This window comes from Notolepis coatsorum (assembly GCF_963971535.1).
Source record: "Notolepis coatsorum genome assembly, chromosome: 13".
NCBI classification, from domain to species: domain Eukaryota; kingdom Metazoa; phylum Chordata; class Actinopteri; order Aulopiformes; family Paralepididae; genus Notolepis; species Notolepis coatsorum.
The window spans coordinates 1,436,139-1,453,166 of record NC_140177.1 but is presented as its reverse complement, the minus strand read 5'-3'; the positions used below and the strand labels follow the sequence as shown (position 1 = coordinate 1,453,166).

Below are 17,028 nucleotides of genomic sequence, written 5' to 3'. Positions count from 1 at the left end.
AATAGTGGGATATCAATAGGGATGGGTACCAAACCAAACCGAACCGAATTAAGGATACCGACCGAATCACGGGAGATCCGCCCGGTGCCACATTTTAAGTCCGATGACGTCAACGTTTAGTTTACAGCAAAACGAAACCTATGAAGTGTGCCGCACGTTCACGCGCACAATACACGCTTACCTAGGATTTGACTTGATTCAACAACAAAGCAGTCGGGGCAATGGCAAGCCGAAAACGGTCGCAAGTGTGGTTACACTTTACAAAGCTAGATGCAGACAACGCTAGAGCCATATGAAATCCGTTTTATTATTTTCCAAATTCCATTTTATTTTTTCCCAAATTCCATTTTTTCCGTTTTAATATTTCAGAATTCTGTATTTTGCCTTTTATGCTCATTTTACCATCAGAAATAGTGTCTAATAAGTGGGAATGAATAAATGTCAACAATTGAATAAGATATAACAGTCCATTTAATGTTTTTAAGTGCTTCAACTCAGAAATACAGTTCAATTTTACACAATATTTTTCAATTAATATTGTGACAAAATAAAAATACATATTTCAAGTGTAAACAATAGATACAGCTAGCTACTACTGACATTATCACAATGACAATGTCAGTAACCTAGCTATATCTATTATATTGTGATGAAATATAGTAATGCATAATTTAGGCACCTTTAGTTTAGTTTATTTCGTTTATAAAGGACAGTGTATAATGGCAAACGTTTGCATTAAACAAATGGATGAGTGCACCAGATTTAGCAAGAAGCTATCATTTCCATCTATAGTCCTATGTACTGTAACGTTTCATAGCTATTTAAGTTTATTTAGATTATAAAGGGCAGTGTATAATGACAATAGTTTGCATTAAACAAATGGATGGGTGCACTAGATTTAGCAAGAAGCTATCATTTCCATCTATAGTCCTATGTAATGTAACGTTTCATAGCTATTTAAGTTTATTTAGATTATAAAGGGCAGTGTATAATGACAATCGTTTGCATTAAACAAATTGATGGGTGCACTAGATTTAGCTAGAAGCTAAACGTCCTAACGTTATAGCTATTTAATCACAATAGTGTCGCAAGTGTTTTTGCGGGTCCAGTCCACGGAACGTTAGAGCTGCCGCGGTATCGGTATTACCGCGGTATCGCTGTTACATCATGCCCACCGCAGCGTTGGGCTGAATACCGGCATCACCGCTGTTTTTTATTATTATTTTTTTTTTGATCCACTTTTTCTCCCATTTTTCTATATTTTCTCCCATCCCAATTTCGTATCATCCAATTCAACCCTCCCCTGTCACGAACGCTGTTTCTTGCCTCCCACAAGCCGGCTGCAATGTGGACTAAGTCATACATAGCACAAGTCCCCTCCGGTACTTGAGGTAACAGCAGTCGCATCTTTTCACCTGCGCAGCTCGACCTCTCAGTGTCGAGGAGTAACGCGTGGGAGGCTCACGCTGCCCCCGACACTTCCTGATTCTACTGCGCAGGCGCACCAACCGACTTGTAGGAGTCGCTTGTTCACAACGTTCGATCCCCACCCTTCAGTTTTCCCTCCCCGTAATACGGCCAATGTGTATTACTGCGGACGACCAGCCAAACTGAAAAACAATGTGGAGAGCTGGATTCGAACACGCGAATCCTAGCGTCTCCACACTGGTGGCGAGTGACTTGTCCACTACACCACCTAGCCGCCCACCGCTGTTTTTTATTATATTATTATTATTATTATTACGCTCTCGTTGGGCTTGCGGCTCTGCAGATATACCCTACTTCTCTGTCGAGATTCCAAGCGACCCTATTGGGTACCAGAAAAGTCACATGAAACACTGCAGACCACTGATTGGTCAGAAGAGATACGCGTCACATGCTTGGAGCATCTTGCAGTGCGTTTACTTCCTGAATCTCAGCCATCACAACACGGCTAATAGTACGTTAGCTCCCACCGGAGACCGGAGTGGATTACCGACGCCGTCGCTCCTCAGGGAACGAGGCATAATGATTTTACTGCAACGAAATGTTATAATAAAAGCCCTTCGTTCTATACACTTGTCTGATTGAAAACTTTATTAACAGACCGCAGAATGGGTACAACTCGGCACGCTCTGAGCAAAGAAAGGAACTTAGATATTAATTGAGTAACGCTTGCCTTGCTATGTGGTCCGGTAAATACGAACGTGTAACTATACTAACGTTAATGCCACAAATCGAATGCCTTTGTAATCATAAGTAGTAACGTTATAATAATAAGAAGAAGAAAGGGTCGGGGGGGTAACCGGCGGGCGCGACACCGAGGGGAGACTTCGAATCCGTGTTTCACTTTTAATAACGAATGCGTGCATGCCGAATCCCAAACAATATTCATGCTGCAAAGTCATCCTCTAAAGATAGACATTTAGACTAGAGGCAGGCTATATGCTATATAAAGAGTAGACTACAAAAAAAATGCATTCAAACTTTTTTTTTTGTGTGTGTGCGGTAATACCGCGGCGGTAGGAAATATTTTGCAAATGTGTGCGGTAAGGAAAACATCAATACCGCGGCAGCTCTACGGAACGTTGACAGAATTAGCAAAACACCTTATCACCGGAGGCATAAAAGTCATTAGGATACTGTTCTGCTCTGAATTGAGGGCTTATTGTGGAATAGTTTAGCTTCTTGACGATGTTAACACAAGCAGCCAGACGCTTGAGCACCGCGGCTGTGTTGTGTGTAACACGCTGTAGCGTCCCCGCCTCCCCGGTCGCGTGTACACCAAACGTTCCACCCAAAAACGAAATTTCAGTCCAGATTAGGCCAAATTCTGCAATATTCCACGTTTTGCAGTTGATTCCATTTTTATTTGTTAATTCCGCGATTCCGTCCGCGATTCCGTGAACGCGGATTTCATATGGCTCTAGACAACGCTCGCTGCAATATTATAAACAGTATATATTAACAAATTGTTCTAAATAAATAATAATGGTAATAAATTATTTGAAGTTTGGATTTTTTCTTTTTTACAACTGAGGTAACGTCACAGTGACCAAATGCGTCCACATTTTTATAGGATTCTATCACATTTTCATAACAATAGCGAATATAACTTACCCTGTGCCGTTTTCATTGAGGTTTCTTACAAATTAACGATGTTTTATTTGTCCTTTATATGCGGATAACATTCAAATCTTAAATTGTACCATTATGTTCCCGTTTAGACAACAAACATAATGATGCACTTTTGTTAAGATAATTGGGTGACCATTCTCGATCACGGTACTCAGGTCCCATTAATAGTTTAACGGTTAACGCTGTTCAGATCGCGTTTTCCTAATCTGGTGCTGACCAGTGACCTGTGACCTGTGCTAAAGGTCTTGGGAATTGTATTCATGTTGTAGTCATAACATTTTCACCTTTTAATTTTAAACCAATGCTGCCATCTACTGACAACAGAAAGTGTTGTGTATCGTCAACTTGAGAGGCTACCCGCACTTCCGTAAACACCGTCGCCCAAAACACATTCTAGAGATTCCCACTTTTTACTGGTACATAGGTTCATATCTAATAGTCTTTAGATGACTAAATATAGATGAATACTCATGAAATTTGACCGGGGCGTGACCGAATTTGGTCCCAGACAATAAGAGTGACTGAGATTGGTCTACGTTCCGTTATGTAGATAAAAAATTGTTTAGACTAAAGTACAGAAAAAAGGTACCGTTGGGTACCGGTTCACAGGTACCGGTTCAAATGTGAAAGGTACCCAACCCTAGATATCAAGGTAATACGGAATATGAAATGCATCAGTCTGAAATGCATCAGACCATGGCCTGGGTTACTGGTGAGCAGGGACTAGTTAATCCTGGGTCCTGGTGAGCAGGGACTAGTTAATCCTGGGTCCTGGTGAGCAGGGACTCTCTACATGTGTAACGTCTTAGTGGGTTAGTCAGTCTTTCCTTACTGGCAAAGTCGCCCCTCTCTTTTAATCCTCCGTCTCTTGCATTAAAGCTGATCCTCCTGTCTCTAGACTAAGTGTCTCTCTCTCTCTCTCTCTCTCTCTCTCTCTAGACTAAGTGTCTCTCTCTCTCTCTGTGTGTAAAACACATTAAAGACAGAGGCATGCCGGCGTCACCACAGACTGATGGCAACCCAGACCAGCACGCTCACTAGCTAGTATGAACATTTGAGTTGTGTGTGTGTGCGTGCACAACTGCACACATGTGTGTTAATGCAACACAGACATCACTGATTTACATGGCGTGTGTGTGGGGGGGGTCCAGGCCCCCTAATAAAGTCGGTGTGCATGTGTGAATGAATGCGTGTGAGTGACTGGGTGGGTGGATGAATGAGTGTGTGGAGAAACCAGAACCCAAACTCAATCACTCACGTCGGTACTGCAGTCCTTCAGATCATGACAGAGAAGTCCGCTAATCTCAGAGAGCACACGCACCTATTGATCGAGAAGTGATCGTATTGTGAAAAAAGGAAATTAGCCCAGAATGTGTGAATGGTGCGTCTGGAGGTCGTCGTCAGCCTGCTAAATATGACCTCAGCTGTGGTCCAGACTGATGCTGTTCAGAGTGGCAGAGAGAGAGCAAGGAGGGAGAGAGAGAGAGCGAGAGAGAGAGACAGGGACAGGGACAGAGACAGAGAGACAGAGAGAGAGTTAAGTACAACTACAACTAGAGAGAGAGAGAGAGAGCGAGACAGAGCGACAGAGAGAGAGGATAGAGAGACAGAGCGACAGAGAGAGAGAGAGAGAGAGAGAGAGAGAGAGACAGAGAGAGACAGAGAAGTAAAAAGGAAAGCAGATTAAAGGTACAGATGGTGAGCTGGTCAAATGGTGCCCCGTGTTATCAGTGAAGGAATTTACAACCCAACCGTTTGAGGTGATCTACCAGAGAGACCAGTCCAGACTCCAGACGCTAACAGGGACGTCCAGAGAGATTCCTCCAGCCGTCTCCCAGTCAGTCATCCTCCGCACTGAGCAACTTACTTTGAATTTAACAACACGGACAAAAGATAATGAATTTGAGGGTCTCGTTTCAGAGCACTGAGGCCAACGTCTGTCTGACAAGGAAAGTGTTTCCTGAAAAAGCAATTCCATTATAAATGTGTGCGAGTGAATAAAGTGACAATGACCGTACTATGTAAAGGGAACGCCAAAGGGGTGGGGGGGGGAAGAAACCACCCGCTCTAATTGGAAACAACAAGAGGAACAGTTTAGTAAATTGCCCATTTTATGACCAATTGTCTTGGAAAATGCTAAATTGAATGATAAAACACTGATTGCTAAAATAACCGCAGTGACGGCTAAAAATAGCTAAAATCCCCGTTTGTTGTGACCAGTTAACAACCTCGCTCCACAACACTGTTCCTTTACACAGCAGTAACGTCATAGTGAAATAGGGCCATTGGGAATGAGTGATGTGTCCTGTCCCAAAAAAAATCGCGATCTCGATTCATAAGACCTATGTGATCTCATTTCAAAATTATGATGATTTTCTTGTTTAGCATAGAAAAATTCACCATCTTTATTTTTTTACTTTACTTTAAATGACGCTTCTGACTCGAGTTATTTTGTATGGTGAGAGAGAGAGAAACTTCATTGTACTTTAGTTTGTATAATGTTGGAACTTATTCCTCTTTTACTTACTTTTTTTTTTACTGTATGACACACATTCTCATGGGCTCATTACAGAACCAAGCATTTCACTGTAATGAACATGTACTTTATACGTGACAAATAAAAGCAAACTTGAGAAAGAGAGAGAGAGAGAGAGACAGAGACTAAAGTAAACCAGAGTTCCCACTAGAACCACACTCACTCCATATCTCTCTCCCTCTTTAAGACCAAGGAGCTGGTGGTGGACTTCCGGAGGGGCAAGAAGAGGCCCCCCCCGATTCCCATCTCCATCCGAGGGGTGGATGTGGAGATGGTGGACTCATACAAGTTCCTTGGGGTACACCTGAACAATAAACTGGACTGGTCGGACAACACAGAGGCCCTCTACAGGAAGGGACAGAGCAGGCTGTTCTTCCTGAGGAGACTCAGGTCCTTCAATGTGTGCAACAAACTGCTGCAGTCTTTTTACCAGTCTGTTGTGGCCAGCATCCTCTTCTATGCTGTGGCATGCTGGGGAGGCTACATCAACTCAAGGGACACCAACAAGCTCAACAAGCTGGTGAGGAAGGCTAGCTCCGTGGTGGGAGTCGAGCTACCTAGACTTGAGGTGATGGTAGAGAGGGGGATGATAAGGAAGCTGGATGCCATCATGGAGAACCCCTACCACCCCCTCTACGACGAGCTAGTCAAGATGAGAAGCTCGTTCAGCCACAGACTCATCCCCCCCCGACACTCAACTAACCGCCTCGGACAGTCCTTCATACCAGCGGCCATCAGGCTCCACAACAGTGGGCAGCGACTAGCAGCCTCCAGGCCCCACAACAGGGGGCAGCGACAGCGACTGCTACCAGACATTGACCTGGGACTTATAGGAACCCAAGGGGGACAAAGTAGACTACCCTGGTACTTTGATTAATGTATACTCAGTAGATAGTAAATTATTATAACACTACCTCTTGCATACTGCACCTCATGTGACACTGTGAATAATGTGAATATTCCTCAGCTAGTCAGATAGTAAATTATATTGACCACATTGATCAATTTGTTTACACTGCCTGTGTTGTCTTTTACTACCTGTATACTGTGTTGTTTTACTACCTGTACCCCTCCCCCCCTCCCCCCCATGCTGCTATGATGCCTGAATTTCCCCAAGGGGATCAATAAAGGAATATCTTATCTTATCTTATCTTATCTTATCCATCCATCTCTCTCTGGTCCTCTGTCCTCCGCAGAACCCAGAGAACAGACAACCTCCACCAGCGGAGTTATCTGCTCAGCTCTCTCACGCCTTGTTTAGCCAAAACAGACATCATCATTCCTGGTAGGCCTACACACACACACACACACACACACACACACACACACACACACACACACACTATCCCCAGGCACCACAGTAGAGCCACAGGCAGAGCAGCCAACCTGTCACTCTCACCACTACTCTTAGCTCAAAGGCTCCTCCTTGGTTTAGATTAGAAGGAGGTTCAGGTGTTGGTGGGCGTGCCAGTGGGTGGGATTTATGCACGGATGAATAATTCACATCAACCTTTGGGCACTTTGGGAAAACATCGGGAACCCATTCAGAAGTGAAGCACAGAGCAAATGAGAAGACATGCGAGATTTTGCATATTATGATTTTTGGGGGGCTTTGGATGTTTCCCCTGTTCTCATTGAGGTGGTCTGGGAGAGAAATGATTTAGGTGTAACGGGGGGGAAACCCCTGGCTTCGTTCTGCTAAACCGCACCAGAACCGCCACAGCGGTCCGGTTTCCACACCAGCAGCTCCAGACCAGACGACCACAGCAGCTGCATGCACCACTACCTCCCGGCTAAACCACCTTGCTTTTAACTTTAAATTCAGAGTATAGATGTTTAGATTAGAATAAAATGTATCGTCATTATGCGGCAGTACAAGTACAGTACAACGAAAAGAGGTTTGGCATCCAACCTGAGTGCAAATATAAAGTGTGACAGTAATATACAATGTACACAGGTGATTAAACTGGGAATAAAATATATATAGATGTATGTGTACAGAGTGTAGTAGTAGATTTCTTTGCATTTGTTCTCCGAATTAGTTCTGAATGTGTGCTTCCCTTGCCTAGGACTTCTTCTTGTGTTTGCTTGTCAATGTGGCTCTTATGGCCTTCGACTTTCTCACTCCTGCACCAGCCCTGGCCGTGTGGGGAGAGAGGCTGCCACCTAAGCCTCTGTAATAGCCAGGAGAAACAGGGTAGACTACTTCTAACCACCCCCTCTTTGCTTGGCTAGACAACGCGGGTTAAACAACCACCTAGCAGACCTCAGACCCCCCCCCCCCCGTCAGTCCACATCTAACAGACACACACAGCCCCTGTGGAGGTATAATGCACATCATGATATAATGTGGGCTAATAGGATGGTTTGTGGTGGGTTTTTTTCGGTGTTCCTGCTCAACTCTCTTACAACACAAGCAACAGAATCGAGCAGGCGACAGGCGACCGCCTCCACTTTTCTTTTTAGAGTAGACGAAGACAGAATATGGTTATGTGTGAGCCTTCCTCTTCATCAGTTGTGGGTTTTTTTTTTAACTCATTTACACCAGTTATGTAGCCTAGGGAAGCAGCAGCTGTGATTGAGGGATAAAGAAAAGAGGGCAGGCCACCCATCCGAGAGTTTCAGACAAGACGGCAAAACAAAGAAAAAGGGCAACTTGAGGCTACGGTACCTTTGCCATCGTTCCCCCAGTTTGGTTAAACAAAGCCGATACCACAAGACACAAGCTTTGGTGTTCTTTCTCCACAAACCATAGGCTTGATGGCCAAACCTACACCTCCCCCTGCTTGGTTCAAACCTATAAATTGAAAACCACCTACACCGGCTTCTACACCTCCCCCTGCTTGTTTCAAACCTAGAAAACCAGTCTACACCTCCCCCTGCTTGGTTCAAACCAGGGAGCGAAATTAACTTTTTGACTCACCGGCCAGTGGCGGGTAGATGGGAAGAGTCTACCCGCCAAGCATATTTCTTACCTGCCAACATTTTTTTGATTAAAAAAAAATATATATATATATTTTATATAAAAAGAAAATTTTTAAATCAAATATATATTATATAATCATACTTGTAGTTGTATTATCTGCGAGACATCGCCACCACGCAATAAGTCAAAATGCTTGCTATCTGCAAACAGCTCCACTGTCTGTGTGTATACTTGAGTAGCCTCCAGCTCCAGCAAGGATTCTCCGGCCCTGCAGCTAGACCCTATATTCAGCTAGACCCTACATTCAGCATGCAAGGATTCTCCGGTGATGCAGCTGGACCTATTTATAACGTTACCGTTCTTTTGTCAAATCACATTCAACATGCCCTCAGCTAGAATACGCATTCAATCAATGTTATAAGACATTGATATCAGGAGCTATCTGTAGCTACTGCTAGCCCGGTAGATAACGTTAAGACAATTTAGTTTACGCTAACGAGGGACCGGAGGTATTATGCACTCGAGTAGACTATTGCTGGAGCATTTGTTGATATCAGCAGCTATCAGTAGCTAGCCAGCTAGATACCGTTAGACAATGCCTCGTCATGTATTAAACTAAAAGTGAATAGTTGACTGGGTCATTGTTTAAACAGTAACGTTAGCTCTTGGAGGTCCGATATAGACTAGAGCAGATGGAAGTAAACAAGCCAAATGATAGCTTCCGATTGGTCATTTGCTTTTTTTCCTCATGAAACCAGTCACGTCACTCTACTGTGATTGGACCTAGTGCGATGTGGGACTTGTAGTTTTTTAACGATCTCGCGGCGGAGAAAAAAAAAGACGAGCGGCTATAATCTGTACTCGCACAAGAGTATCGTTATGAAGTTATGAACTACACGTCTACACGCCACACGGCGGGCAGCCCTCTAAGTGTCATGCGCCAAAGGTAAAAACGGGCTTTAGTTTCGGTCCCTGGTTCAAACCTAGAAAACCTCCTACACCTCCCCCTGCTTGGTTCAAACCTAGAAAACCTCCTAAACCTCCTACACCTCCCCCTGCTTGGTTCAAACCTAGAAAACCTCCTACACCTCCACGGGGCAAATGAGGTGCAGAGGGAGCTGATATTTTCCTATGAATATTTTCCTGAGGCTAGAAACTAAAGTGAAAGCTTTATTTGATCGGTCTGCGGTGCTCCAGGGTTCACAAGTCGGTTCCTTGTTTCTCCGTCTGTAAACACTAGAAGACGAGGGTCGTCCTCGACTAAAGACAAGTCGGTTCCTTGTTTCTCTGTCTGTAAACACTAGAAGACGAGGGTCGTCCTCGACTAAAGACAAGTCGGTTCCTTGTTTCTCTGTCTGTAAACACTAGAAGACGAGGGTCGTCCCCGACTAAAGACAAGTCGGTTCCTTGTTTCTCTGTCTGTAAACACTAGAAGACGAGGGTCGTCCTCGACTAAAGACAAGTCGGTTCCTTGTTTCTCTGTCTGTAAACACTAGAAGACAAGGGTCGTCCTCGACTAAAGACAAGTCGGTTCCTTGTTTCTCCGTCTGTAAACACTAGAAGACGAGGGTCGTCCTCGACTAAAGACAAGTCGGTTCCTTGTTTCTCTGTCTGTAAACACTAGAAGACGAGGGTCGTCCTCGACTATAGACAAGTCGGTTCCTTGTTTCTCCGTCTGTAAACACTAGAAGACGAGGGTCGTCCTCGACTAAAGACAAGTCGGATCCGTTGATGTTTGATGTGAGATTTGTTGATGAAATCGACTATCCCAACAAACTAGCCAACAAAGTCACATTTACATTTAGTCGACTAATAACTCATTTGGTCGAAGGACGTCCCTAAGGAATTAGCAGGGGCTAAGTTTATGCAACCAGGATCTGCTGGGTGTGTGGTCACTGACTCATGCTTGAACTCCTGTATCCCGTCGGGTGTCACGGATAAAGACCCCCCCCCCCCAGATGCCTCTCTTATCTGTTCAGTGGGGTGAGTTGTTGGTTCCACTTGGCCCGTTCCGTCTTTTCATCTGTATTGCTGGAGGTTCAGCGCCACAGAGCTGTGTGTGTGTGCGAGCACCAGTTATGAGAAGTACCACAGTAACACTATGATGATACCTTGCTTATAGAACCATCAAGCACTCCCGACACAAGCAGGCAGGCGAACACACCACACCGTGCTCACAAATAACAAGATGGCCTCTACTTTGACTAAGCCTACACTTCTTGAACATAAATTCCTCAAACTGAAATGATAAAAGAACGCAGGAAATGGGGATGGTCGTGCGTAATCCACTACTCGAGTACTCTGGGTTTCAACCGAACTGGAGCCTAACGCGAATGAGTTTTTGTTTCGTGTTGGAATAAGCGCTTATCTAAAAGATAACAACAGCGGGTTGTGTTTGTGCATTTCCAAAATGTTCCACATGTCGCCCGCTCTGCATAGCGTTCATAGACTATTGATACGGACATGCCGTTCCATGAGAGGAGAGACCTGCTGTAGACAGAGTGGAGGTAATGTAATTATTACAAATGGTAACCCAACTGTTTTGACTGATACTCATTAAGCATCGGCTGTATTACTGTGCATCGTTATGTCTGCGGAGCGAGACAAAATCAAATAGGTAGCATGCGTGCGATTGCGCACAATATTTCGTTATTGCGGCTGCCATGCGCTTTAAGATACGTTGTAAAAATGGATTTCTGCCATAGAGATGTCTTCCGTCGCTCCAATCCATGGAGTTGAATGTCTTTCATCATAAAAACGAGACCCAGCGCTGGTGAGGAAACACTGGCAGCCCTGCATCTAAGATCTAAGAACCACAATACAGTTTCCGAGGCACACTGTGGCCTACTGTAGAGGTATCACAGCCACTCTTTAAGACCAAGGTGTGTGTGAACAGAGCTATTAGTGTGGAACTTGAAACACGTCCATGGTTTATAATTAAAAAGATTCCGGGGTTGATTTCCTACCTGCATACCTACCAGTACCTACCTCTCTACAATCAATTTCACGACGACGAAACCGTTCCTACTATAATCAGACCGGACCCCTAGGTCTTTGTTTGACCCAGCAGAGCCCGCATCTGGCCATGTTGTTTTCTACTCTCTGTACGGGTCATCACAGCCATCACACACACACTTCCAGGAAAACAGTCCTTCCGCAGCATTATCGAGAGGCGCTAGCGGCAACACGGCCTGGGAGGGGGTATACGGCCAGGCTGCCACACAGGATCTGGGGGGGGGGGCTACACTGGCAGGCTACCCTCCCAACAATGGCATCTTGACGACACACCAGAGAACCGCTGACGTCACGGACGACCACTGAACTTTTTTTCCAAAGTCCATCGGCGCCTGGAATGTGATCAGGGCAGTAGAAAAACAGGACATAGAAAGGGAATGCAGGGGAAAGAAATGTCATTAGGAATGAGACCCGTGTCCAAAAAGCCTCTAATCTTCGGGGTGGCGGGACCGAGAGGTCACATCCTTGTACATCTGTTTTCAGCACACTTTCAAACTTGCACAGAAACAACTTAAAACATGTAGTGGAATCTAATGGTCTGCTGTCAGTGTCAATGATATAATTCCAGCACAACAACTGGAAGGGAAGGGAATGACGCAGACCCCTCCGTTTCTCCCGAAACCAGTTCTCTCCTCATGCGCTCTGGGGCCGTAGTTTATGACTAACCGCCATTAGCCAATCACATTTCTTCTTCTTCTTTTCGTCATTCCAACGGGCCGATTAAATTACTGCAACCAAAACGGTTTTCCTGGGGGGCGACTTGGTCACACAGGTAATAATCAAACAGTCACGTTGTTGTGAGAACAGCGTGACCACATCAATGTCAGGTATAGCCATGCTTGACATATGGGTACATAACACACACGTGCACATGAGCATACACACACACATCCATAAGCAGCAGCCTTGCCCTACTGGCAGACTTAACACCCGCTAATTGCTCATGTATGGCCTCTTTCACTCTACACACACACACATATTGTGAGCACAGTCAGGAACCACGCATGAACACCACATATACTTTCTCTTCCTCTCTCTACACACACACACACACACACAGTGTACAACAAAAGCATGTCTGGCGCGGGTCGGCTGCAGCTGTGACGTGTCATGCGTGGCGTGTTGTTGATATAAGGAGAAACACAAGTGGAAAATAGGAGCTGGTGGGGCCAGACTGCTGACTTCCTGGTAGGAAGAGAGAGAGAGTGTGGAGGATGACCCATATATTACACCTCTATATACTATAGTCTCGCTGGACGCCTCACGGGAGGAAAGAGGCCCTTTTACACAGAGAGCAGCAAGCAGCTAATCCATAGGATGACCATAGAAGAGAAGGAAAACGCTTCCATTTAGAAATGGACTTACTACCATAGTGTATTTATACCTGCATCACGCGGTACATATTAATACTACAACTCTGTACACATACATCTGATTAGCACTATTACTCAGAGTCAGTAGTAGTCGTTATGTATTTCATATCCAGTTTAATCACCTGTACATTGTATACTATTACTATTGCACTTTACTGTTACATTTGCACTCGGGTTGGATGCCAAACTTATTTTTGTTGTACTCCTGTACTTGTGCTGTATGATGACAATATATTTTAATCTAATCTTAAACTGAAAGGAAGTATAATTCTGAAATAGCATGACGCACTGAAGGCATCTACTACATAACCTATGGGCAAGAGATTTATAAACGGCTAACGTGCAACAGACACCATTAGCTAATGCCAGCCAAGTCAAAGAGAACAAGGCCGCCTACTTTATGAAGTTTAACAGAAGTGCGGCAGAACCTTGCTAATCCAAATCCCTTGAGAGCGGAGGCCGCGGGGAGAATGCAAGGCTGAGGGGTGTGATCAGGACAACACGGGGAATTAAAAACAGAAGAACTTTGAGGAAAAGCAGGGAAATTGGAAGTGTTAGGAGTTAATGGGAGTTTTTTTTTATAGAAAAGTTTAAATTTGTTATCAATTATATGATATCCCTGGATGTTAAAAGAGCTCTGGCAGATGTGTGATATGCAAAATGACATGGACTTACTTTTAATTTGTTAAGACTAGATTAGATTCAAATGTATCGTCATACAACGAAAAGTCTGGCATCAGTTAGTGATACAGTTATGAAGACACAATGGTAGTAGTAAGTCATACTGGCCAGCAGCGTAACTAACTAGTAAGAGTGGGTAAGGACTACAGATAGTGATACAGGTATAGAATCTACAGATATGTAGATATCCGACGATAGCTAATCAAAGAGAAAACACACAAGGGGACAAAGTTGTAAAAACGGAGGAAAAACATCAAATAAGGTTATATTACACCTGCAATTTTTTTTGTCAATACAGTTGCAGCCACTTTGATTTTGCACTGGGAGGGGGGGGGGGGTTATGTGCTTGTAGTCTATGAACAAATATCCCATAGTGATGGCGGTTTTGAAAAAAAATCACCTGAAAAATGACACAGCTATCAAAGTAATTGTGTTTAAAAGCTTGTGGGAGGGCATTCCCCCTCTCTGAGAAGCCACACACTATGGCTGGTGGAAGTTCGCCTGCCCAAGTTCACCACACAAGACGCTTAGCCACTTTCAAGACATGACTTTCTGGGCATCTCAGGGCCAAGGAATGATACAATGTGGATTGTACATTATGAAACATGTGAAGAGGGGGGGGGGGGTAAACAAAAAAAATCATGTGTGGATATGCTAACTTAACTGTGTATATCTATCGACATCCACCTGTAAATACCTGCATATAATCATTTTTACATATCTGTAGATACTATATCTGTACATAATACATAATTATGCCTTATCTACTACTAGTTAGGCTGCTGGCCAGTATGCATTACTTACTACCATGGTGTCTTTATACCAGTATCACCATACTACAACTCTGTACATCTGTCGGATTAGCACCATTACTCAATAGTACTAATTCATATATTTTATACCCAGTTTAATCACCTGTACATTGTATATTGCTGCTGCACTTTACTGTTATAGTGTTACATTTGAACTCTGTCGGATGCCAAACGTAATTGTCGTTGTACTGTACGTGTCCTGTATGATGATGAGTCAATACATTTTAAATCTAATCTAACTATTGATTTTGGCATGGTGTAAGTAACCGTTCCATTCTAGTAAATAAGTCTGAATCGTGCTTTGCTGGAGTTCTTTGACCCAAGCTCTGTTTATTAAAGGTTTGTTAAGTAAGCGCTAGAAGAACAGCCGGGATCTGATCCAAATAATAGTCCCAAGTCGGGGTGTTTCAATAACACTAGTCGTGAATAGTTAAAAGGAGGTGTATTATTTCTATTATTGGGGTTAACTTGGGGAACAATGCTGATGATATGATACACAGTTAAGAATGAGTCATTCGATTTTGGTTTTTAAGAAAACGTTTGTAAAGCTATAAAACTACAAGTACAAGGGTGAATAATACTGTTTTTTTTGCTTATTTTCTTTTAGAATACTGTTAATGTTTTGAGTCTTAATTTGTGTTAAGAAGATAGGACAGGCATGTATAAGCATTATGCTTCAGTCTGTACCTTTTCAGTCACTGTAAAAATCAAATATTGTTAAATGATGGTGTATATGGTATTGTGTGAGATGACTGAATAAACTACCACTACTACTAATAGATGACTACTACACAACTCACAGGAACTTTTCTACACAGAACCTGCCACCGTGGAATGTGTTTTCCAATCTATCGAATCAGTCTCAATTCCTGATGAGTTGAAAATGGGGGACCCTGGTGTAAACAAGACGAAAGTCTTTCTCTGGTCTGCATCCCCTTAATAACAATTGTGTGTATTGAGCCGTACTGTATTGTACCCATTCTGCAATCTGTTAATAAAGTTTTCAATCAATCAATCTCTCACAGCCACACAAGCTACCTACTAGCCAGTTAGCCACCGAAGCTAAACTAGTATCCCCCACCTAACTTGTAATAACTTCACGATTCTCAAACTTTATATACGGTGACGACGATTTAGCCGTGTGGCCCCCCACACACATAACAACAACAGTTATAATACTCAAAGCGAAATAATAAAGGTGAGCCGTGTGTGAGCCAAGACGTTGCTTTTGCACGTTTGTTTTGTTTGAAACAATGACAACAAACCACTAGTTCGGATCTCTCTCTCTCCATTCCAGCGCCATAATTTGTCACACTTTCTCTCGGGGAGCAACAGGAGAGAACAGTTAGCTCACAAGCTAACCAGGGCTAGCGGGTCCAGCTGCAGCGCCGGAGAATATAGAAAGTAGGTTGCGTGGCTGCCACAGGCTTGCTCCATTGAGAGGACTCTCCGGCGCTGCAGCTGGACCCTACTCCGCAGAACAGTTAGCTCATGAGCTAACCAGCAACAAGCTAGATGCTGCTGCTGTTTCCCCTAAAGTTAACGATAACAAGTTAAAGAAAACACACAGAAAGCGTACATTACAAGATAAGCCATGAACTTACCCGGGTCCCCCTGGGTCTTCATCTTCAATTCCCCTCGGTAGATAGGATGTAACTTTATTAATAAGTTAGCTGGCTGTAAGTTATAATAACGTTAGCTCTTCTGATGATGATGACACCGACACTCCGTCCTCCGGTGGCGTTGTTCGAACAAGTCTCCCAAGTGGTTTGTAGAAAAATATTTATTAAAAAAAATAAAAAGTCCGGTTTCGGCGTTTTTTCGTCGTTTAAAGTTATCAACCCCTACAAAGAGTTATTTTCTCAACTCGAAAACTTTGGGGGGCAAGTTATTCTTTTTATTCTTTTTTTGTTTTTAGCTGTTGCTGGTTGTTTCCTCCCGAGGAGCGGCGGGGCTCGAGACTCAGAAAAGTTGCCGGCCTGGCCTCGCGCGCAGGGGGAACACACTCCACGACGCACGCGCAGCAGGTCTGATGGCCGCGCGGGTTGAGGACAAGTTTCACTACAGAGAGCGAGAGAGTGGCGCGCGAGCTCAGATGTTTTAACACTGGTCTACTAAAAACTAACAAGCCGTTGACGCTACAACAACAACAACGTCGCGTCGCGTGGCCGTTTCTTTCTCCACATCATCATCATCCTCAACCCTGGAAATGGAAGCACTGTTTTTTCTTTTCCTCTCCCCCTTCTTCTTCAGTCTCTCTCTCTCTCCTTTCTCTCCGGCACAGACTTTTCTTTTTCCACTCACTCACTCACTCACTCCTGCTGCCCCCCTCTCTCTCTCTCTTCCTCTGAACGGGGTGTCGTGTTTCGCTCTCCCTGCCACACGGGGCCGCCCACGCGGCCCTGCCTGCGGAGGAGGGGGGGGGGGGGGAGCGCGAAGGAGGGAGGGAGGGAGCGCGAGGGAGGGAACGCCCACTTGTCGCTCTCTCTCTGAGTAGGGTATATCTGCAGAGCCGCAAGACCAACGTCTGGGCGGGGCTTCGGGGCTTGTACTCTGTTTGAGGCGGGA

General features: G+C 44.3%; 1 protein-coding gene across 1 annotated transcript in view; it reads right to left on the bottom strand.

Moving 5' to 3' along the window:
* Window positions 1-16,717, bottom strand: part of LOC311239078 (ETS domain-containing transcription factor ERF-like) — a 75,365-nt gene extending 58,648 nt beyond the window's left edge. Inside the window, exon 1 of the mRNA XM_084327310.1 lies at window positions 16,065-16,717. Within this exon, the coding sequence (XP_084183436.1) occupies window positions 16,065-16,086 (22 nt within the window). The 5' untranslated portion in view covers window positions 16,087-16,717. The remainder of the gene's footprint in view (window positions 1-16,064) is intronic.
* Window positions 16,718-17,028: the final 311 nt, after the last annotated feature.